This window comes from Achroia grisella, unplaced genomic scaffold, assembly GCF_030625045.1.
Source record: "Achroia grisella isolate CSIRO2021 unplaced genomic scaffold, CSIRO_AGI_Agris_v1 utg11170, whole genome shotgun sequence".
Taxonomy (NCBI): Eukaryota; Metazoa; Arthropoda; class Insecta; order Lepidoptera; family Pyralidae; genus Achroia; species Achroia grisella.
In genome coordinates, this window is record NW_026712583.1 from 1 (window position 1) to 26,266 (window position 26,266).

A 26,266-nucleotide genomic window follows, 5' to 3' on the forward strand; every position below is an offset into this window, starting at 1 on the left:
TAATTTTTATATGGAACAATATCACCGCATCCAATTGCCTCGTTCGCTAAGCGATCTGCTATCTCATTCCCATGTATGCCAGTATGTCCTGGAATCCACGTAAGCGAGACAGAGAACCCCCTCGAGTTACATAACTGCAGCAATTTTCTGATTTCTATGATAATAGGATAATTAATATTTGATTTAAATGGAAATTTTTGAAGAGCTAACAGTGCACTTCTGGAATCAGTACACACTATTGTTTGCTGAAGTTTCATAATTAATATATATTCGAGAGCTTTGTAAATACCAAAACATTCACCAGTAAATACAGATGTTTCTGGAGGAAGTTTTATTTTTTGGACTATTTTATATTTTGAATGGTAAACTCCGATCCCAACACATCCAGTTGGATGATGTTTAGATGCATCACAAAAAATTCGGTGCCAATTCCGCCATTTCTTGTCTACAGTTGAGTTAAATTCTATATTTGAGTCGTGATTTTTATGAATATTAAGGTCAAAAATTATACTTGGTTCAAGAATTAATGATTCATAATTCGTACAGAAGATGGGAAAATATTGTGAACGATGAGTAGGAGATGTAAGAGATGAAAATTTCTGGAAGCTCTTTATAATACAAGGAATAGATTTATGGCGCCAGTATTCAGAATTATTAATATAATTAGATAATAATTTTAATTTACTAAATAGGGGATGAGTAGTACATTGTGCACTGCGAAATAAAAATTTATCAGAAAGATATTGACGTCTTAAATACAATGGCGGATCTGAGCATTCCACTTGCAATGCATTTATAGGGCTTGATCGCATAGCCCTAGTTACAATTCGTAAAGCCTTTGATTGTATGCCATCCAGTTTTTTAAGACCAGCTGAGCTACCCGGCTCTAGTAGAAATGTGCCGTAATCCAATATACTTCTAATAATGGCGTTATATAACAGTTTGAGTGAACACGGATGAGCGCCCCACCAAGTTCCAGACAAACATCGAAGAATATTTAATAATCGTTCACATCTTAAAGTAATGTATTCGCAATGGGGAAGTCCACTTAGTTTTGAATCTAGTATTACTCCTAAAAATTTGCTTTGACTTTTTACAGGTAAAAGACAATTATTATAATATATAGAAATAGGAGGAGGCATACGCATTCTGGAGAACAAAACTGCATTGCTTTTGTTAAGTGACAACTGCAATGCATTCTGATCAAACCAAAGCTTTAGATATTTTAATGCAGATGTCAAATTCAAACAGCATTTTTGAACAGATTTGTCTATGGCATAAAAAAGCAGATCGTCTGCATATTGTAAAATAAAAACATTATTATTCATATTACTTAAAACAGCCTTTTCTAAATCATAAGTGTATAGGTTGTATAATAAGGGGCTAAGAACTGAACCTTGTGGGAGTCCTTTCCATACTACTCTAGATGAGATTCCAGTGTCATCAGAATTTATAATAATAGTTCTTTCAGTAAGAATATTAATTATAAAAGTTGACAGTCTAACTGGAATATGTAATATATCAAGTTTCTGCTTAAGTATTGGCAAAGAAACATTATCATAAGCAGATTCTATGTCTAAAAAGGTTGCAAGTACAGAGTCATTTCTGGAAAAGGCTAAACGAATATCCGTTATAAACAAACTTAAACTATCAAGAGTACATCTCTCTTCTAAAGCCATATTGACTATCTGATAAATAGTGGTTACTTTCAATATACCATTCCAGACGGTTTTTGATCAGATGTTCTGACAGTTTAAGCAGAACTGAAGATAGCGCTAAAGGACGGTAGGAAGCAATGTCAGATGGAGTTTTGTCAGGTTTTAGAATGGGGATTATATTTTGAGTCTTCCATAAAGCAGGAATATTACCAGATATCATAATTGAGTTAATGATATCTAAGAAATAGGAGAGAGATGTACTATCTAAGTGTGAAAAAAAAGAATATGGTATTCCATCTTCTCCAGGTGCAGAATCTTTAACTTTTGTAAGTACTCCTTTAAGCTCTGGTAACGAAAATGGAGCATTTAATTTAGAGAAATTGTCTATATCAGAGGTAATTACAACTTTATCCAACAAAACTTTTTCAGGAACTGAGGGAGGGGCTAACTTGTCTAGGAAACATTCAACCATATGAGGAGGAAGTACATTTGATTTAGAATCGTGGAATGCACTTCTAAATCTTCTTATATTATTCCAGACTATAGATGCATTCACATTGGGAGAAATAGATGAACAGAATTTCTTCCAACCTGTTAATTTCTTATCTCTTAACAATTTACGGGTAGTTCTGGATATATTACAGAAGATATCAAAGTTTTCCAATGTAGAGTGTAAATTGTATTGTTTTTCAGCATTTTTTCTTTTCCTAATAGCTTCAGTACATTCACTGTCCCACCATGGTGGTGAAGGTATTGTATTCTTAGAAGAAGATTTTTTAGGAAAACTTCATTAGCAGCCTGTATTAATACTTCAGTGAATGCATTAGAGCAAATGGTTTCAGTGCCTTGAGTAATAATAGGCAGTGATGAGATTTTAGATGCAATGACGTTATTGAAAGTATCCCAATCAGCATTATTTAGCTTATATTTCATCCTTGGTTCATATTTTGGTAGTGGTTTATCAATAAAAGGAAAAGAAATAATAAGAGGGAAATGATCACTCCCAAATGACAGTGACAAGGGGCACCAAGTAAGGGATGTTGCAAGAGTAGGTGAACAGATGGAAAGATCAGGAACACTATTTCCTTCATTAGGTGGAGTACGACGTGTAGGTTGGCCAGTATTTAATACACACAGGTTAAGGGTATCTAATATTTCTAAAACTTGGTGGCCATATGAATTGTTTGTTGTACTACCCCAGGACTGATGTTGTGAATTTAAATCTCCTAGTATTAATAAAGGTTTGGGAAGGGCAGAAAGAATATTATTAAGTTCATTAAAAATAGAAGTTGATGGATGAGGTATATATAAAGATACATAACAAATGTTGTTAACTTGGACAGCTAATATGGAAAAATTACTGCTATGATCAATAGGTATATGTGAATAAGGAACTAAATGTCGGACGAGTATAGCGACACCACCATACCCATCTGTCCTATCTTCTCTGAGACAAGCATAACCCGGTATCTTAAAAGTAGATATGGGTTTCAGCCATGTCTCCTGAAGGGCACAAATAAAAGGTTTATTTTTATTTAAAATATGAAATAATTCACTTTTTTTATTAATAATACTACGACAGTTCCACTGGAGAACTTTGGCCAATGGGCCAATGTTGTTGAAGATTTGAAGAAGAGCACTAAATAGAGAAGCAGCGTTGGACGGTACAATAGAATTAGACTCAGTCAGCAATTTAATTAAAGCCATGATTAATTCTGTAAATTGATTTGGTAAATTCTGATCAGCTACAGATTTATAACCGCAGCCATCTGCAGGAGTAGGAGGATTATAATCTTTTATTAATTGCTTATGCATGTTTACATCATAACCATGTGATAATTTTGGAGATTGACGGGGTTTTTGTACAATGGTTTTTTTATATGATCTATTGATTATATTAGAAGATAGAGTATTTTGGGGTTTAGTATTATTTAAATGTTCCGCAGTTATGATAGAAGAATTAGTTTTAACTGTGTCAGCATATGATTTTGTTACAGGACCATGCAATTTGCTGGCTTCTGCATAAGATATACAGCTTTTAGCCATAGTTTCTTTTATTGCTTTTTGTCTCCATAGTTCCGGGCAGTTTTTACTGTTAGCTTGATGATCACCAAGACATAGACAGCAGCAGAAGTCTTCTTGCTGCGTACAGTTTTCACCTGAATGTCCTTTACTACATTTATAGCACCGTGGTGTAGAACGGCATTGATCCTTAACATGACCATATCGACAACAGTTATAACATTGTATTGTTGGGTATATGTAAATATCTACAGGTAATGAGTTGTAACACATAAATACACGTTTAGGAAGTATTTGACCATCAAAAGTTATAATAACAGTTTCTGTGTCAACAAATATGGATTCACCATTAATAATATTCTTACGTCTAATCCTTCTAACTTTAAGTATTTCTCCACAGCCAAGTGGGACAGAAATGTTACTTATTACCTCTTCAGGGGACCAGTTTGAGGGAACACCCTTAATAATTCCTATTCTAGTAAGATTAAAAGAGGGAACAAATGCTTTATAGTTCTGTTGTTTTAAACGGTCACAGTCAATGAAGGAATTGGCATCAATAAAATTAGAGAATGACAAAGCTAGTCTATTCCTACCAATTTTTTTCAAACTACCATTAATAACATTTTTATAAGCACAATTTTTTAAGAGGCGACCAAAGGCAATTGGGTGTACAGTAATTCTGTCATCCGGCGAAGACTGCTCCTTTTGGATATGGACTACATAAGGTGCCGCATCACCTAATTGATAATAAAGCCTAGCTACTGATGGTCGTAACTGACTTGAACCAGCATTATCCATTTTATCCTCATTATTTGCACATGTCACAGGAGGTTGCTCGACCTTATTCTCATTATCCTCTATATTTGTACATGTATTAGAAGAAGGTTGATCACCTTCATTTACAACAGCGCATTGACAAGTGTTCTCTTGATTTTTAGAGTTTCCTTTAGAACCGCGATTTCTTCTTCGCTTTTTGTTACAGTGTTTACACACATGAGTAGCAGATATACGTTTTCGTTTAACTTTCAAATTCTCCACTAGGGTAAAAGAGCAATCAGTATCCATGGAATCATTTTCATTATTGCTAATAGTTACGTGGAGGCCCACCTGAGGGCCTGTGCCCCCAGGATCCTCAGGAGGGTCCATATATAAATTAAATAATTATGACTTACCTATGTTACAGCTACTATAATTACACTAATAAACAAATAAAATATATATAAAAGAGTGAAAATATCTACAATATCTAACTTAACTGATCACTATTAAATTTTTATTTAAATCTTATCAAAAAAACACGACCACCAAATTCTATGTTTCCCGCCTTTTTTCTTATATTTCTAATTCTAAAATTTCTAAATACAAATAATATGAAACCACGTAAGGACATTGCGCCGATGACATTGACAGTTAACCTTACATATGTCAATGTCAATGACATTATATGTCATGCGTACAATATGTCAGTTTGACGATTGATAACGGCTCTTCCACAGAATATATAATAGTACCATAATTACTACCCTCAAGTACAAATACTATAGAAAAACATTCTGTTTTACTGATTTCGATATTTTAATGAACTGCTATAATAAAACAAGATGCTAGGCTATGCCATGTAGTAGAGATTAGAAAAATCCTGTAATTTTATCGTACAAAAATATGGGTATTTACCTATATATAAAAACGAGTAGGCAGCCAACCTAATGCGAATATAAGTAGTAACCAATGTCAATGTATATGAACAGAACAAACATTTGATGCTCTATTATCTCTTATGATACATTTTGAAATACTAAGATGTTATGCCTTCGTATCCTATAATTATCCTTCAACCGAAACAGCTTACAAAGCAAGTTGTTTGGCAGCTGAAAGAGGTGAGACTAAAGTATTCGTGAGCATATTCTTTATATGAGGTCATAAGTCTGTTAGCTTTATATAGCTATTAGCTCGCTCAACCTACACTGGAAACTGTGTGAATTAGGTAATAATATGAAAATATATAACACAGTAAAATCCCAATTATCCGGATCAAATAAAACCAATGAGCTATAACGATAGATAATTAATTACATAATACCTATGTAATTAAAAAATTTGGAAGTAACTTGTTATTAATCTTTGACGTAATGAATCACATCTTAACATTGCGGCCAAGTCCCTGATGCGCTTCACTTGTAACTACTGTATGGGATCTGATTCGTCCTGTCTTTCAAACGACTTAAAAGCAACAACTAGAGCTGTAAAAGCTTCTACGTGAGATGGTACTTCACATACAACCCCAGTTTCAGTCTTTTTTCCATCTTCTCTCTCGTTATATACTGTAGAAATGCTCAATAATCTAAATTGATAATTTGAGAGAATGAGTCCGGATAATCGGATGTTCGGATAACTGGGATTCTACTGTACTTAAAATATGTTAGGGCTAGTGAAATAAATGACGCGGCTGATAATTAATTTATATATATTTTCTATAATTTCACTTCTCAGCAACAATCACTCAAATAAATATTGAAATATCTCTATGATATCATTCAGATCATTTCCTGATAATGTAAAAATAAACATTAATTACAACTAATTTATTAATCACATAAATATAGTAGCTAACTAAAGTTACATGTATGAATTTCACTATAATTTCATTTGTTAACGGCGTTCACAAATATATTCCACTTTTAGTTTCAATTTTGAATCAAATAAGACAATCGATTGTCGAATTTTTAAATCGACTATATTTGTGGACACCATTACTTTAACTTTTAATGCTTCACCTCATAATAAATAAACTGCTTGACTGTATGGTTTAGGCACATCACTAATTTTTATTATAAATTCTAAATACAATTCATTCATAACTTCCATGAAACCAATACAAAGCAAAATCTACAACGTCATCGTTGACTAGATTAGCCGTGGCAACACGAAAACAATCTGCCACCAACTCGCAATTCGATACTGGCTGTTTTCATTTTATTTTTTTTCAGATTCGAGAGAAAATCAGCCAGTATATGATATCGCGATTTCTACGAATGTAACACCGGGTTACAATCGAGAAATACGTTGTGGCAGACAGTTTAATTCCATAAAGTTTGTAGTCTCACGTAACCTCCTGCATTTATAAGCCTTATCAATTTCACCCAATATTGGGCAAGAGTCTATTTCTATTACTAATTATCACTACACTTATCACTATTTTATGGCAGTATTGCAGGAAATTAGCGCGTAGACAACATGAGTTTCTTATAATCAAGCAGCTTATAGATGAGCTGGCTGCTAAGGCCGCAGTATTATTTTTTTTTTAATATTCTCGAGCGGCTTATTGTAGCCTCTTAACGCCTGCGATGCGGTGCGTTGGGACTTACTACTATATCGTAAGCAACTTAAGGTGACATTTAAAGAAATGCAGTATCCCATCGCCCCGCACCGCAACCATCGAGCTACTTTTACATGTAAAAAATATGTTTAAATTCTTGTAATATTTTATGATTTTTGTAATATTTTCTTACATTCTTATTTTATTAATCTCAATGTGCTGTTACATATTGTATACGTAAATATCCGTTTAGAAACATTTAGTTCCATGTCTATTAATAATAATTAATTAAATTGCATAATTATAAAGTGGGCAAGTATAATAAATGCCACAATATTTTTACTTACAGCTAAAATAAAAACGTTTATTAAACGCAACTACAATTCCGTTACACGAATTTAGTATATAATAAATCTTAGGCTATGTAACAAAAAAGGATACAGCTATTTGAAATCCTGAGATATCAAAGTTTCTATGGAACACAATTATTTTTCATAGGGACATAGAGAAGACACGTTTTAGAAATTTCTATATTTGAATTTCGAACGACACAAATAAGGTGAAGCGAATTTCATGAATATACCCCATACTTCTAAATTCGTATTTGATTTCAAACAGCTATATCCTCTAACTTACATAGATTATAATTACACTTAATGTGTATACTCTTTAGGTATAATAATAATATTATAATTTGGAATTTGTTTAATTAATTAATCGTCTGCAACCAGCGCAGAATTTTACTAATTAAAATAGTAGATATCTCTTAATACGAACAATACAAAATTTATCACTCGAAACTAAAATACAAATACAATAAAACTACCAGACTTCACAGCCTGAAAATGAAAAATGTAATAATAAATAAATATATTAAGTCTATTTGATTGACGATGATTTACGCGCGCAACTCTTAATTTTTCTCATAAATGCTTTTGGCGGTAAAATAAAGTTCTAAATTTAAAATGGCGTCGAAAAAAGTTATGCTAAGACAGATCTCGATCTGTTCCTACGTAATCATGTTTCATACTAAAGCATAGTAATAACTGTGTTTGTAATTTACTCAAAAGCCGAGTAGTTTAGTAAATAAATTTCTGTACTCGAATAAAAGTGACTATAATTTTATCGAACTCTATTAATTATTTTAATTTGTTATGTCATAGACAAAAAAGAGTTTATTTTATGTGGTTAATATATCACTTTGCAATCAATAATTTGACTATCTATAAACAATAATTTAATTGGGTGGCTTTTATACATATCGCAATTATGTTATATAATCGTAATAATATAACATATTCGAGTACATAATAATTATTTAACATTGAACTATAATATGTATAAAAGTGTATCAATAGTTTTGTGACGGAATAATCATGATTGTATGAAGTTTACTAGTAAATAATTATAAATATAAAAAATATCTTAAAATATTTTAAATAATTAAAACCCAATAATAATTTGTTTAATTCCCTATATGAGACCAAGAAATTCAAACCGAAATTAGAAATCCAATTCTTAGGGCACAATCTGCATTGAACAAATAAAGAGACTGTGCTTTTGATAGTGCTTTTTTATGAACAAATAAAAACGTATATGTATATAGAATCTTATTTAAACAAAATAATGTCAAATTGGAGTTTTTACTTATATCACATCTGTCTACAATATATACTATAAATAGAGTTCCATGTATCTCTCCAAGAGAATATAAGTTTTGTCTATTTTGCGAGCTATTTTAGAGTGTGAAATTGAATTATAATAAGCACAATTAATACTATGTCTAACATAGTATACAGATTGAAGTCCTTGGTTCAAAAAATACAAAAAAAGAAAACAATATTTTTTCTAATAAATTCATAAATGGAACTTCACTAAATCGAATTCTCGACTAAAAATCCCACTCGTTAAAATCATCCACTCGTTTCAAGTAGCATTAAACATCAGACAAATGTATTCATATCTCAGTAGATGTATCTTTAAACTTCTATATATAGACCGTACAAAGTTTAAAATGAACTTGGTAATAGACAATTAGGTCGTAACATTGGTCTATTAGGTACATATAGAATCGACGAGGATCATGGTTGAATATAATGAGCAACCAAGGGTAATCATGGTACCCATAGCGATGCTGGAGTGGTACATTCGGAACACTCTCAAAATACGCATGTAGCGTGGACAGTGCGCCAATTCACCAAGAATCAGTTGACCAATCTGTAACAATAAAATACAAATATTAAAAAATATACTAAAAAATCTATGATTAAAATATTTGTCTATGCTCTAAAATTAAAAATACGAATATACGCTTTATTATTAACTTTTAGTAGTGATTATTTGCTTAACAATACCTACAACGCGCGATGTACTGGTATTAATTTGAATTAGGAATGTGCTAGTTTCTGATTCCACAAATTATTAAAAAGTAATCACTTGATTACTTTTTAATAATTATATAATAAACAGTAAATAATATACTTATATTATTTACTGTTTTCGCGGCAATTTTATAAAAAAATATTACCCATTGAAATGGAAATGTGTAATATGAAAAGGCCTAAGTCTAAGTTGCAAGTATTACGCGATTAGTCAGTAATGCTTATTTTGATTTTATAAATGCATTAAGTATTGATTAACTTTATTTCCTTACTTCCTACAGATAACAATAATGGGCTTCCAATACACACAAATGTTAATTAATCAATCACTTCTTTATTTATAACAATTTATCTTGTAATTTTGTTTAATCATTAGTCTACATTATTTTTAACAATGATTTTAGTTGCGTTTATTATAAAAAGATTTAGTCATAGGGATAATGATTTCTGTAGAAAATATATCAACGAATTTCGTATTGATATCATTCGAGTGGTAATATTTCGTGGTAAATCTATTCATAATCTAGTTGAATTGAACTTCTCGATCAGTAATGAAGGCCAAGAACTTTAAAACGATTGTAATCAATGCCATTATGCAGTTGAAAGTAAAATGTTACAAAATTGTATTAAAATATCGTTATTTACGTAGACCTATTACAAACTGTTATGCAAAGTTAATTCTATCGACAGTTATCGTATAGTTTGAGCCTAGAAGAACTAGAATAAATTATGAGTATTCAAAAGTGCTTATATTAAAGATTATTTCTATTTCTATTCTATTGTAAATTATCAAGAAATAAATATTTATTATATTTACGTTAGTGTATACGATACGGATGTCAATAAGTCTCGAAACAAAAATCATTTAATCAAATTGGTATTTGCCACTAAATGGTCATATCGACAAATGATATTATTTAAATATTTATAACAGCTACATGATTGATTGGGTAATTAATAAGGTTTTTGGGGGGAACAAGGGTTTTTTTATGGATGATAATGGAATGGCGCACTCGCTTGCACTAACGGTTTACGCTGGCGGGCACCAGTGGAGGATGATAAGATGAGGATGAGGTCAGGTCAGTTAGCCCATCGTGACAAATTCACCAATAATTTATCACGATGGTTTCCAGGGGGAACCGCGTGGAGGTCAACCTGACATGGTACATTGCTAGCAATAAGATCATCAGTCCACATTACTAACAATCCCCTTTCCCCCTGGGGAAACAGGGTTGTTAGTAATGTGGACTAATGTCCCATTGCTAACAATGTACTGGACACCATCATGATAAATTTCTGGTGAATATGTCACGATGGACTAACTGACCTGACCTCATCTTATCATCCTCCACTGATGCCCCATCAGCGTAAACCGTTAGCGCAAGAAGGCGAACCATTCTATTATTATTATTTTAAAAAAATACGTTTTTTTTATTTCTACGTAACATTGTAATTTTATATGATAAGAAAACTATATTATTATAATTAAGTTTTAATTAATGATTGCAATATTGTTGGTTCAAATAACCTCGTTACACTGATATATCCATATCAGTCACTTCAAATAACTAGGACACAAAGTCTACTCAGTGTCTAGAGCAATTCTAGACATTGTTATCTATAGCCTAGTTTATTGCATACAATCAAAAGTAATGTTGCCAAGCAATTTGCTTTCTAAGTTTTGTTCCGGTTTTATGTGTAAAGTTTATGCCCTTATATATATCAATAAGCTGTATCTACTATTAGAACGTAATGTTTATTTATAACAAGCCACAAATTTAATGAACATAATACAGTGAGATATGAAATCTAAATTGAAACTACTGGTTGTGTTTAAATATATTAAATAAATATGCTAAAAAGTGCTAGCACAGTTCAAAACAAAAAATATATTATTCTATGTGACGTGAGCCTGATCTGTGCTCTGACTTACGGTGTCATATATAACAAAATATCTTGCAATATTTTTTTTAAGAAATTATTATTTGCAACTTTTGCAAGCTTTGTTTGATAATTTTAACCTATTGTATATGTAGGTGCTTGCTAACGAACTATATAGAGCTAAAGTTTTGTTAAAGTTTGGTTGAACTCTCATAAGGACGCTGTCAATTATTATAAAAAAGTAATGTAATTTGCTCTATGGTAAATCATAGAAACGTATAAGTGTACGGTATGTTGCACTTACTTCTTGTCCACCTCCGGCAGCTTCCTCCATCTGTGTTTTGATGTGTTTGGCGCGAATCATTGGCCTCACGAGGCGCAGTCGAATGAATGCTTCTATACTGAACATCGCTAGCAACAGTGCTACCTGTAATCAAATAAAAGGGGATACATTAAAACCATATTTACCGAGATAGGCTACTTACAAAGTACCATGAACTACCTGCCGAGGTTTTCTCGAGAAATTACAGCATGGGGTTTTTTAAGAAGAATAAAAGAAGAAAAGAAGAAGAAAGTTTCAGGCGTCTATAAGCTACGGTTTTACCATCAGATGGGCCGTATGCTTGCTTGCCACCTATGCCATATACCATGGGGTTTTTATGAGGAATTGAACCCGCGACCATCTAAAGTAAAGCGGTGTGCTAAACTGCTACATCACCGGGGCCATCTATTAATGAATGCTATGTGTCTAATCAAACACAAAATGTACTCATAATCTATTTAATTTTATCACTTGTGATATATATGTATATATCTATTTAATCCAGGTATTAATTTAAATGACGTTTGTTTTTTTATATATATAATACGATAGTGGTAAAAATAGTTATTTTTGTATAGGATATAACTTATAATCTTTATAGATAATAGAAAGCTACTGTATCCCTATGTATCATAGGCTAAATTTAAAACAGAATTTCCTACGGTATCGGAAAAATAGTACCTTGATGTTGAAACAGAAAGAACGTCTACAAATATAATGATACAAATGATATTTAGCTATCCAATTGTAGAGGTAAATAATTATTACACATCGTATACATATACATGTGTGTCTATGGACAGGAATGTCACTCAATTCCTTATTAAACATACGTACATATCCAATTGATCTCCCAATTCTAGCCAATCATCATAACGAGATAAATGCATTATGCATGCACTATATATTTTACTAAGGGGATATTACGCAATCAGTCATCTCAATTCACTGTATGACTCAACTAAACATTCGACCTACATAGCTGTAATGTAATTAAGAAATAACAAAGAAAGTTATTATGTTATCTATGGTATTTACTGGATAAATTATCTCGTATGACGATAATAAATATATGAACAAATATTTCCCAAATTGTATATATTGGCAAATTCACAAAGTGCCAAGCCATAAAAAAATAACGTTTCCATAAACATTCCCGCCTAAAAATGATTCGCCATCTTAATAATATTCAACGAAAGCAAAGTTACAATTTTAGTTATCTGTATGTTGAGATTAAAGGATATATTCGAGGACCTGCCTTGAAATGAGAAAGTAATATTTAATCTACATTATATTTATACCTATGTAATACAATCAAAAGTCAACTAAGGACGTATAAGTTTTGTGTTTACACAGCTGCAGTACAGCTAGTACTATATCTATAGTACTTTTGAGAAATGGATATTAATTATTATCTTTGATATATTAACAAAGTAATTGTTACTTTGTTAATATATGTACATATATTTACGTATGCTCAATAACATGTAATTGAAAATTGTGATACGTGTACTTAATTTCTCATTAATATGTCAACTGAAGTTTGGGCAAGCGTCCACCTTCATTAGTTTTTAGGTTGGTTAGATAGACAGAATAAAAAGTTAAAACAATTCAATATTAAATATTTCTATAGAATTTAACCACAATCTTATTTATTAAATAATTATATAACAATAGGTTGTATATATTTAATATAACATGTATATTGATATTTGTAGGTATTCAAAATAACTTTCAGAGTAAATTATAATAAAGGGGAAGATACAAATTGAATTAAATAAAATTGAAATGAATAAAATTGAATTGAATTAAATAAAATTGAATTGAAATGACAAGAAACAATTTATTTATATTTACATAGATTAATATCGAATATTTAGAAAAAACATTAAGCGTTTTACTAGTCTATGGTAGTTGATTAAAGTTTGACAAAAAAGAACTGCTTTTTGTGCATCTAAATGGTATTGGATGCAATTTGCACGCATTACCGGAACGATATTATTGCTTAACCGTAAATCGAGTGGCGAATCGATTAGACAGTCGATTTTCCCGTACTATTTCTGGAAACAGGAGACTGTTATAGGTTTAAAGTACCCTTCTAAATTAAACCCTTCCATATTTAAATTACTTTTTAAATATGGAATAATTATATTTTAAATTTGGAATTAAATAAATTTTTGTTTAATTGTCAGAGTAATCGATTAAGGCCAATGACACCGAGTTAAATGTCATATTATTATAATTGCTGCAATGCACTGGCGCCAAGTGCCCATGTGAAGGTAGGTATGTAATTTGAACTGTAGTCGTATTTTGGTGTAACATGATATTTTTGTACCTAGAGGTACTTCTATATGACTGCTTTATACTTTTTAAAAACCACAGAGTATGTGTATTGTATGTATATTTTATGTAGAAGACAAGACTTTCAATTCGAAATTTGAAAGTTTTTTGACTATCCAGTTACATAAAAAATGTTGAGGAAAAACAAGCCACATAATGAAGTGTATGAAAGTAAGAAGTACTGTGTATACTGACCTGTACCCAGCTGATGTGTTCAAAATTAGACAAGTACTGCGTCCTGGTGTATGCGAACAATCCTATTAGGCTCATCGCGGCATTGAACGCGTAGTACAGAGGGAATAGCACAGTCTGCACACGTCCGAAGTCATGCCGTGGGAGAGTGAAGTACAGCACGATTCCTGTGAAAAAGAATGAGATGGTTAGAACTTTGCTGACTGCATTAAAATTTCAAATACATTATTATGTAAAGGCAATATATACTTTACGTTAACTTACATAAAGTATCTTAAGTTCTAAATTCGAATGAATTTTTCTCTTAAGTATAGCTAGCGTACACGAAATAGGTAAAGATCTTTGCCCAGAAGTGGGATTATTTAAGTTATTATTTAAAATATTTTCTAAGATTGCTTATCATTTGACGTTTACACGTGTATAGCAGGAAGTGCGAAACTTATAGATAAATGCTAGGAAGTTAAATTGTTTATTATAATTAAAATAGTTATAGATTAGATAAAACACTATAACAACATGTGATGACGATTATTTACGTTATTTTACAACACTGCGTAAATATAGCTGTAAAGAGCGTAGAGTCGTGGCCTACCAATTTAGACAATAAAAAAAAGTTGAATTTTTGACAATTTTGATTTTAAATTTCGAATAATAAAATATTTCGCTGAGAATATTGAAATCCATTCGTATTCTGAAATGATTAAAATTAAGTTGATTTTAATAAATACTATTCCTAGTACTTACATGGTCACATAAAATTTTAATTTAATGACTAACCCAATCATAAACAGTCGTCATTACAGTCTATTTTCTAAGTGGAGGTTATACTCATTTAATCCTGTACGTGCTGTCAATTTATATTACATTTTATTAGCAAATGGCATCCAAGTAAATGGGCATTAATTTTGAAATTAGCTACACTATTAACTAAGGTTATGTATTCTGTATGTTGGTTATGAATTATTGTAATTGGTTGCATTTACATCGTCAATTTAAATATGTAATGTAAATGATTACCTGAAATTATCTTTCAAATTACTATTCGGATTTAGAAATATCTGTATATTGGTTAAGAAGTTAGATTGTCACAATTAAGGCTTGGGTACATAATTTAATCATATTATGGCAACCTTTATTGTAACATTATAGAACGCAAAGGAATAAATTAAAAACTATATTTAAAAAAGGAATACTAATATAATATAGAATAGAAGTGCTATTCTTTTTTCAAATTATATATAAAAAAAGATAAACTGTTCTTTTTTTAAATATATAATTTGAAAAAAAGAATTCATTCATTAAAATTTCATCTTACTAAGACATGAAATTGCACCAAGTGCCAAGCCATTACAAAAGAAAACACGTGAAATTTCTTTATTATCATAATAATTGTGTATATAACATAATGACCTATGAAATGTAGATAATTTGGTAGTACCTTATATAAGGAAAATACAAAACAATATCGACACTAAATGAAACAAAATACGAGTAGAGTAGGTACAGTGATGAGTTCGCGGCTGTTTCGCACAGAGTACGTCACAGGAAGGTCATATCAATGTTCCGACTGAACTGAATCGCATTATAAGTACCGGTATCATATCAATTTTATTGGTCTCGTTACTAGCAATTTGCGAATTATACGACACTTATGGCGTGCCGACGGAATTGTTCTAGAATGCTAACATGACTCTGGTATTGAAATATACCAAATCAAATCATAACATCTTTATTCATGTAGGTTATTACAGACTATTATGATATGTCAAATCCGTCAAATGCACTCCCATTTGAATTAAAAATAATTGACAAGAAACTCTTCTTTTATTCTTTTTAAATGAGCATTATTATAAAAAGAGAAAATATAATTGGGTCGTTTCAAATTATCTTCACTAGTAAGTTCCAGAGATTTCAAATCAATTATATCAAATCAAAATATCTTGATTCATGTATGTCTATTACAGACTCCTATGATATGTCAAATCTACCGTCAGTTCGGAGTGCTGTGAAGCTAAGAGGAACTGACTAGAAACTCAGCTCGTATTCTTTTCAAATGAGCTTGTACATGATTACAAAAATGCAGATTCATTTTTAAATTAAATTAGGGAAATTCGTCTTTATAACTGCGTAATTATAGGTCGCCGGGTTGATTGCTGACGATGCGCCTATTCCGATGTCCGGTTTTGTTTATTCATATTACTTATATCGCCTTATGTATTTTGATCATTGATTATTATATGTAATCTAATCTGATTCTTGTCATGTCATATGCTAAATCCAAAGAAATCCTTTATTTGATAAACAGCGAAAGATATAGAATTAATACTTATTGGTCATATAATAAACAGCGCTTCTAACCCGGAACTAGTGACGTAATAATTCCGATTAATTTTTTGAGCAACTAGTTTAATTATATTAACGGCTACATTTATGGCTGTGTGAGTACGATACTTTAGCTTTTGTTATTGGGTAAAGAGAAAAAAGGTTACAGAGCACTATAAAAAAAATTGTATAAGGTTAATATAGGTTTCGCGCCAAAACACACGAATCGTAATTAGAATTAATGAATTCAATTCTAATGAAATCCTTTACATTGTAGATAACAATTTTATAATCTCCGTCGCTCTTTACGATTTTAAAAGGTTATGTAAATTTGCTGCGTATATTTCTTTGATAGCTTAAAATGTTTATCTACTTTTATTTATATAACCGACCTTCATGTTTGCGGTTCTCATCAATCATATTCTAATCCTTTGAATTTTTACCTAAGACAAATAATTTTAGCTTGTATAATAACAAAAACATTTTTCTCCTCTCTTCTGTAGCCAAAATTTTTGTTTTATTATTTTTTGTCTCTTTATACTCTACCACTATAAAATGCAACCGATTTTCAAGATTTACAATGTTTATTTTCTTATTTTCAAAATTTCATCAATTTATTTTAAAGTTAATAACATAAATCTATTAATGTGATTAGGTCAACGTTATTAAAATATTACAGAGTGCGTTTAGTTTATGTACACATAGGACATTTGAAAAATAGGAAAAACGGCTATCGGCATAGCTGTATGCGTCCTTTAATCTTTGCTATCGGATAAAGAAATAAAAAAAAAATGTTACAGAGCACTATCATTATAAGCTAAAACATTCGAATATTAAAAAAAGCAATTCAAATCGGATTTAGCATTATTACGTTCCAAAGTTGAATTTCATAAGAATTCATTAAATTTTATCTGATAAAAATAAAATCTGGTATATAACCGTATTATATATTCTTATATATAAAAAAGAGTACTTATAAGCAGAGGTTTCAAATAATTTGATTGCCAGTTAACAGAGTTGAATAGTTCTGAGAAATGTACATGCCGCGGGCAACTGTTTGGCATGGACGGACGCACGCACAATTGCACAATTAAAATTATATTACGTACATGCCCATTTTTTGTGTGGAGGTATTCGCGTCTTCGTATTTTGGGAATGTTTTATTCGAGAAGCTTTTTATTAATCTGGACCCACGCATCCTGTCAAATTGTTGGCACCAAAATTATGTGATACAGAGTAATAAGTCGTCTCCGTACGATTTTGTATAAAACCTCCTTGTTGTATATTCATTTATAAATTAGTATTGTCTGACTAAAGGTAATTACATATTTTATTTTTGACTCTACAAGATCCCACATGAATGAAATAGTGATTGTCATCGGAATTTGGATAATTAAAATATGATAAATTATTATAGATCAATGATAACTTATTTAGTAAATTTATCGCTGAAATGGTGCAATAACCGGGTTATTGATGTTGTTGTAAAATAATTTATGTGACATGTTTAGTATAAATTATTAGAAATTGAACATGTATATTTTTTTTTTGTTCTATTTATCCTTTAAATGAAAGGCAAAGGAGACAGTGTCCATACAGCCATATTTTTTAATATCAAATTATAACTAGCTCCTACATGTCAGTTTGTTTGTAATGAATAATGACTAAAGAGTAAGTAATGTAACTCACCAGAGACAAGAGTCATCCAGATCTGTGCACCGAGATGCGTGGCCACTGCTCCTACGTATAAAGCTCTCCAGAGCCGTATACTAGCGTTTGGACTGGGTTTACTCAGCCACGTGAGGAGCATGACCGCTGCCAGTGCTATGTGGAAAGGCTGCGTAGTCTTTGTGACGACACTGTGGAAGAAATAATTGATATTACTAATATTGTACATACTGATATTTTCTTTTTTTTGTTACGTAACTGGAAAGAAGTTGAATGTCCACCTAAGATGTAAAAACCGTCACTTATAAACAAGAACAGAACCGCAGTAATCTATACAAATAAATGAAATTAAGTGTCTGTTTGTAATTCCAAATATTAGTAATACTCCAATGTTTCCATATATTATCGTGTCATAAATTTAATTGGACTCACGTCGTACTATAGAATGCCCTCGTTATTAACAAGTATGATATTTTAACGTAACGTCGCGTCGGACAGTAAAAAAAAAAACGTTATGTGTAACATTTTATGATATTTGAACTTTATCTATTTTATTTTATTACATCTGGAATCTTATAAGTTTTTTATACATGAATACAGTGTTATATAGGAAATATTAATCGATGTTTCAATAATATATAAATTGCATATATTGATAATATTTATTTGGCCAGCACGAAGCGCATAGTATATTATATATGTAAACAAGCATACTATAGTGTTGTTATTACAAATATCACGGACAGATGCCTAAATATAAATATGCAGTGGAATACTAAGAATAAATTCTAGCAGATTTCCGAGAGGACAAGGTGACTAAATGACAGCTCGTTTAGTGATACGATAAAAAGAACATGTTATTTATCTCTTTTCACAACAACGAAGTAACGAGACGAAAGAACTAGTTACTCAATTCTTATATTCTAGTAATCACACAAAATTCCTAAAAATATAATTGTGAAAATTTATTTAATAGAGCAATACGCATTATAGCTTTTTCTTCTTGTAATGAGTTTGCGTTCCGAATGAGTGGTAGAATAAAAATATATAGGTAAGTATTCAAAAGTGCTTATTTACTTTTTGAATAAAGATTATTTGTATTCATATTCTAATAACAAAATTAGTTATTGGGTTATGCATTTGTTCTAAATCGGAAAGTATTACTGAACAACTGAACAACTGACTATTACGTTTTTAACTACCCCTCCAATCGATCCCCCGTCTAATTCAAACGGGGATCGAAATTACGACGGCCTGAGCCGAGGTTCGAACCCCTAGTGGTGCCCTCAGACTAAAGTCGTATCCGTTAAGCAGGAGTTAGCCTTCAGCCGCTCCATAAGTCCTGCCGCGGGTTTGGAGTGCCATCTGCACTCGCCCCCTAACGTCCGGTGAAGCTGTAAAGGCCAGCTGCGGCCAACAGCATTAGAGTAGTCCGAAAAAAAAAAGTTTTTAACTACTACAAAGTGATTAAACATTTGTCGCCTATTTGTATTTATACGTGTTTATATATTTTATATGTACATTTTCCTTTTGCTGTATAATGCAAATAAAATATTCTATCTCTCAATTGAATTCACAACGAACTATTATCATTTCATGGGAGTATTTTACTAGACATTGAATGGTATTATGAAACGATAACGCGACTTTCTCACCCCCAAGTCTTAATCACCACACATACGATAGACTTGTCATTCCACGAAGTAGCTAAATAATGACCTTTGTGTATAACATAAATACCAATTTGGATTAATCAGTATTTTAATCTTTATGATAACGTATTGCGTAAAAACGGTCGGTGTTACGTGAGACGTTACAAGTACGACACTTGGGACTAGTTTCAAGCGCTGTATAGGAAAGTATTTTGGAGGGAAACTTATAGGACTACTTTTTAATTCAACCGTTTTTACATGTAACGAAATATAATATATTTCTAAGATTAAGCAACTTGCAAATTATGTTATTGTAGGCTGAGAAAAGCAGTGAAACAACTGGACATGACGTCATAATAATCTTCAACAGTGATAACACATGAGGATCATCGTGGAATAACATTGTAAATCTTTTATTTTCCACACAGTTCGTATACCTGACAGTAGCAACTTTTTTATGCGCAATATCTTAGTCTTACCTCTAATTTTCTACTATATTCTAATTTTAAAAAGTTGACATTTCATTGATTTATTTTGACATTTAGTAGGATTTCCTTGTTACTACCGTAGCAATTAAGTTACTATAAGCTGTTTTTATATAAGCATTTTAAGAATTTACAATGTTTTGAATTGTTACATATATATTATTATTTATAAGAAAAATATGTATGTCAAACATATCACTGCATATTTACGTCACAAAAGGCACCGGGTGTACCAAATCAGATACAGAACGGTGGTGCGTGACTTCTGTCGCAAAAGCACAGATTAATTGATAGTTTCTAAGCTCCTTTCAACGATTAGATATAGAGACGGCCAGTTCGCACGTATTATTTGTTCCACACGCTCCTTGTACGATGTGACGAATAGATAGTGTGCATGACGGTCAATAACCGGTGACAACAATCAAACAATATTAGCACCGCTGTCCAAAGGTGTCATCATAAAAAACTTATCGAAATCATTTATAATTTAATAGTACTATCTCTCGATAAGGATGTATGGACGTGCCTCTTTACACGTTCATAGTACAGCCATCGCAAAACTGCCCAATAAGGTCATACATAAAATGATATGGATTCTGTGGTACCTTTGTATTTCTATGTCGTTAACCGCGGTGGTGAAGTCGTTTAACACTACTTCACCATAGGATGATCACAGATTTGTATGCGCAAATATTTCATCATCAATCTGTTCTTGTTGCATAGGTTATTTTCTTTGTATATTACTATGTAATTACAAAACATACTTCTTTTTTTTTCTTTTCACTATCTCGGCACATTTGTGCGTTTGCCAAAGACAATAAAAATACTTAAAGACGTTTATTAATATTAAAAAAAAAATAGTCTAGTATCTATAGTTCAAGAGCAAAATCAAAAATAAAAATATAAATTCGTTTATGCAACTGAAGATGTGATTAGGAAATAGATACAAAACCGTATACGGATGTTTAGGCAGTATGGTTTGTTGTCTTAGTCTGTTATACTGGAACGATTCAGACAAAAAAATATATCTCTTGAATTCATTCAGACTCGTTTTTAAATAAATTAATAACCAGTGCACACAGACAGAATTACTTAGAATAAAATGTTTTTGAATCTATGGTATATTTTTTTAAATTACTATTCTATTCTTCAGTAGACTGCAGAGATTCAGTTTAGATTTCTTAAAAAATAATGTATTTTTTTTTCAGTGAAAACAGCAATATTTATTTGTTCTGTTTGAGGAAGTGTTGATACAACTGATACAAAGTATGGAATATTATTTATACAAGCAATATACGACTTTTTTGTAATAATTAAAGTTTAAAATAGTATATCACGTAGCGTCGGTTAGTGGGTTATACAAATAAAGGTTATAATGTCATGTAGAACATTTAATTATCAAATTCAAGGACTGATTGCAGATTTATTATCATGAGAATATAAAAAAAGACTACATATAAATCAGAGATAAGAGTACTCTTGCTTGAAATATTTATTTCTTTTGTATATAAGTGCAATAAAGGGTTATATATACTTATGAAGTTGTATAAATCTGTATATACATATATGGAGTACCTATATCAAATGTATAGTTCAATTATGGAATTAAATGAAATATATTTTTTTTTGTAGGACTTTTTAGCCATTTATGGACGTCATGCTTTTGTAATAATATTTTTTCCCCTCCATGACATTTTACTTCTCTAAAATGGTGACAAATGTGTGGTATTACGGGTATAGCACGTTGAAGTGATATCCGTAGGCAGTTTATGTATATAGGCGAGTATTACTGCTTACCGTCATTTTGTTTGCCACTTTAATTAGGTACATAAAACAATTAGAGAGTTTTCATATACTTTCAACGCTTTTTACGTATTAAATAATTACATATTATTATAAATGAAATATGCATATCCCTGATAAGATAAATTCTTAATTTAGAACAGATAATTAGAAATACATTAGCCTCGCGTAACGGTTCGCGCAAAAGTTTCATACAAACTGAATTTTTTACTATCTTTAGATAGTAGAAAATGATGTCGCTTCAGTAGTCTGTTCGCTTACATTTTTTTAACTACGCTACGGATTTTATTGCTGTTTTTAGAAATAGATAGAGTCATTCAAGAGAAAGTTTAAGCGTATAATACATGTACACCCGTGCGAAGCCAGGGCAGGTAGCTAGTATATATATAAATAACACAGCGCCCTCTACTCTGAAACTAAACAGAAGTTCCACTATGCGTCTGATAAATGTACTATATATTTACATATACAATACAATAATACTTGTTGAATATAATTATTTGTATTCTGCGGGCATCGAACGAGCTACCAAAGGTAAATAAAGCAGTGTTATACTACTACAGCATTGTAATCTTTTCTTTCGTTTCATTATTATCATTCCTTATACTTGCTTTTAAAGTGTCGAGGAAAAAAAGAATAAGTACGTGCAATGAATTATTTATAACTGTTGAGAACAATGCATGGTTTTAATGAATACAGTGTTTCGTGGTTTTGCCCGAAATCGTTTTAAAATTTACGTGCATTGTATGCATGCTTTGTATGACGTCAGATTTTCCACAAGATTGAATGCTCCATGTAATGCATGGACCAGGAATGAAATAATAGGACGACTGATCACAGAGTATTAATATTTTAACAGCTTATTGAAGGTTCAGCTTCGAAATATAACCATAGATAACAATTTTAATTGCATCTTTAATATAGATTATAAAGTTTCAGTTACAAGTGATATAATGTAGATTAAAAAGAGAGAAATGTATAAGAAAAAGTGTCAACAATACAATACAAAATCATTAAACTTGCTGCCTCAAAAGTTCAGTATCAGTTTAAGAATTAAAATACTGATCTTCAGTTATTATTCCCAGGATAATTTTCTTTCTATTTTTCCCTCAATAATTTTCATAAATTCATCACGCCTTTTTGTTTCCTTTCGGACTACTCTAATGCTGTTGTCCGCACCTGGCCTTTACAGCTTCACCGGACGTTAGGGGGCGAGTGCAGATGGTACTCCAAAGCCGCGGAAGTACTTATGGAGCGGTAGAAAACCAACTATCTCCAGCCGGATACGATCTTTGTCTGAGGGCACCGCTAGGGGTTCGAACCTCGGCTCAGGCCGTCGTAATTTCGATCCCCATTTGAATTGGACGGGGGATCATCGTGCCGTACGTAATATTAGTAGCAGTTTGATATTATAAAATCGATTGATCTAACTGTTTGTCGACATTTCCGCTATAATCTAGAATTCTAGACTGACATCAGAATAAATCAGTCTATTTGCAATTTATAAACTGAACACCTACTCGTTATTACGGTAGGTGTAAACTCAATTTACATTTATTTATGTAAATTGTAGTACATATTAATTAAATTCATATATTTATGTTTCATTTATCTTGAATATTTAATAGGAATCAGGTATATGCAAGATAGAAGGTAATAATTTCCGGTTGTAGAGTAAATTATGAACCTCTGTCATATATATCAAGCAAGAGATACATATATGAATAAAGAGAGCAACTACATTTTCTGCCTGTGATCTGCCAGAATAAAAAAAGATGGATTCGATTTTGAAAGACCTAATATCAGAGGAATAATACAAATTCCAATCTTTACATCATCATCTGTTTCTTCCTTATCTCATTCATTTGAGGCTTGCGTAACGTTCATCTAGTTATTCACTCCCTTCTTATCCTATCGTCTTTCACACAGTCTATCCCTCTCTTACTTTTTTTTCATATGTCTTTATATATAAAAATTTCTTGTGACGTTGTTTGTCCTCCATAAAATCCTAAACTACTATATTGGGTATTTTGCTTATAGAAGTTTGAGCGTGAAATTTTGAATGACACATCTGTGTAATAGACAGTATTAACAAAACAAATAGACAATCTCACTTTCGCATAATTATGTGATGATTGTCGTGAAAATCTCTCGTAAGCCAGCAAATACTGGCAGACATAAATTTCTGCTATTTTTTGTTCGGATTTGCAAATGACGCAAGTTGACGTATTATGTACGTGCACCGCTGAATAAATAACGTACGTAATACGTTGCTATGTAAATAATAGCATACGAGGTGAATGAATTAATATGACATCCACTGTAGATTCATGGGTTGTTCTTGAATTGGGAGAGAGAGTCACAGACTAATGTTTTGCACCCTACCATTGGGATGTCTCTGAGATGGAAGAAAGCATTTCCATCTCGGTTTAGACCCCTAAGTACTCATAAAAACTTGCGATCTTTGACCGCATAAAAACCAAATCCAAACTAATCTGGTTGATATAAAATACCTTTGATTTAATGTAAATTCTAACTGGATTTTCTGTAATGAAATTATAGACAATAAACCACTATCAGTACGAGAAAGGATTCCTTAAGATGGGTAAGTGTGTAGTGTTCTAATGTTTTGTATTCTGGATTTGGGATGTCACTGAGATGGGAGAAAGCGTTTCTACCTCGTTTTAGATCCTAAAGGCAGCAATAACGAGCGAATAGCTTGAATCTCGTTAATATAACCTTTTAATTTAATGCATTTAATAACTAATTAGCTTTCCCGAAGGAAAAAGGGGATTGCAATAAGACTGATGACCCTATTACTATCTGGTTCTCATGAAGAAACTTTGATTTTATGTATTTAATTATTAATTGACTTTCATAGGGAGAAAAGAGGACCCTATTGCTAGCAATGTAAGTATGTTGACTTCCACGCGTTTCCCCCTGGAAAACATCGTGAACAATTCTTTGTAAATTTGTCAAGATGGGCTAACTGACCTGACCTCATGTTCATCTCATCATTCTCCATTGGCGCACGGCCAATGTATACCGTTATCGCAGGTGCAATAATCCAGTATCATTTAGTAAAAAAACTGGCTTTTCCGTGATTACCGATAATAAACAAACATTATATTAGAGACGGAGGCAAGCCAAGTGCAAATATAAATATAATTATAAATATAAACAAACTTAAATACAATGATGCGGTATATTTAAAAATAGATAAAATTGATATAGCTCATCTCGGTCAATATAGCTCTGAATAATACAACTATAATAAACATACTTTTTATACTTAGTTATTATAAAAATAATATATATATATATATGTATAAAATTAATATATAATATATATATAGTAAGAGACACGGCCACGCGTTGCTGTGCCTAAGGCAATAAAATAATATTGCGACTATAAATTGAGATGTAAGCTATCCAATCTTTCAAGTTAGATCAAATTGCACACAATGTGCAAATCAAAACTGCAAACGGTTCAGTAGTTTAGGAGTCCATCGCGGACAAACAACGTGGCACATAATTTTTATATATAAAGTTATAGTACACTTAGCATTGAAAAGCACCGAGGTTTATGTCAATGCTAAATACATTGAGATACAAACTAATATTTTGCAAAGATTTTTAATATACAGTTAATATTGTTTTCCATTAATATTATCTCGTACATTAGTGGTATAAATATTTCGTTCCGGATAGCATTGAATCGCGTTAAAATGTTTTTATTACTCTCACCTCGACCTAATTGATATTGCAGTAAATATAAAAACTTTCTTATGTACATCACGATTGTTGTATTCATATTATATACTGGCTGTGTCTATGGTTTCAGTTTTATTTATAACATATGTTAATAATAATAAAACTCTTTATTGTGCATAAAAGAAACAAATAATTACAAAAAGGAAATAAAAAAAAGAAGGATATGCAAACAAAAGGCGGCCTTATCGCTTAAACCAATCTCTTACAGACAACTGTTATTCTAACGTTTAAGCTATATTTTTGTAAAGTCTCATTAAAATCCATGCGGTAGTTTTTGTATGAAAGAGTAACAAACATCCATCTATACTCACGAAATTTGCGTTTATAATATTAGTATGTAATATTATGTTTTCTGTGATATTAATAAGATATTTACACACAATCAATGGTTACATAGGTTCAAGCAAGTTTCAATTTAGGTTTCCATTCTCACTATATTATGTTAATTAA

At 31.4% G+C, this 26,266-nt stretch overlaps 1 protein-coding gene across 1 annotated transcript in view; it reads right to left on the reverse strand.

The window, feature by feature from the left end:
- Positions 1 to 8,650: 8,650 nt before the first annotated feature.
- The window catches only part of LOC131850127 (transmembrane protein 205-like), a 28,261-nt gene continuing 10,645 nt past the window's right edge, over positions 8,651 to 26,266 (reverse strand). The window contains exons 2-5 of the mRNA XM_059200300.1: positions 18,124 to 18,293; positions 14,116 to 14,279; positions 11,563 to 11,685; positions 8,651 to 9,213 (exon numbers count right to left, since the gene is read on the reverse strand). Coding sequence (XP_059056283.1) covers positions 9,052 to 9,213; positions 11,563 to 11,685; positions 14,116 to 14,279; positions 18,124 to 18,293 — 619 coding nt within the window. The 3' untranslated portion in view covers positions 8,651 to 9,051. The remainder of the gene's footprint in view (positions 9,214 to 11,562; positions 11,686 to 14,115; positions 14,280 to 18,123; positions 18,294 to 26,266) is intronic.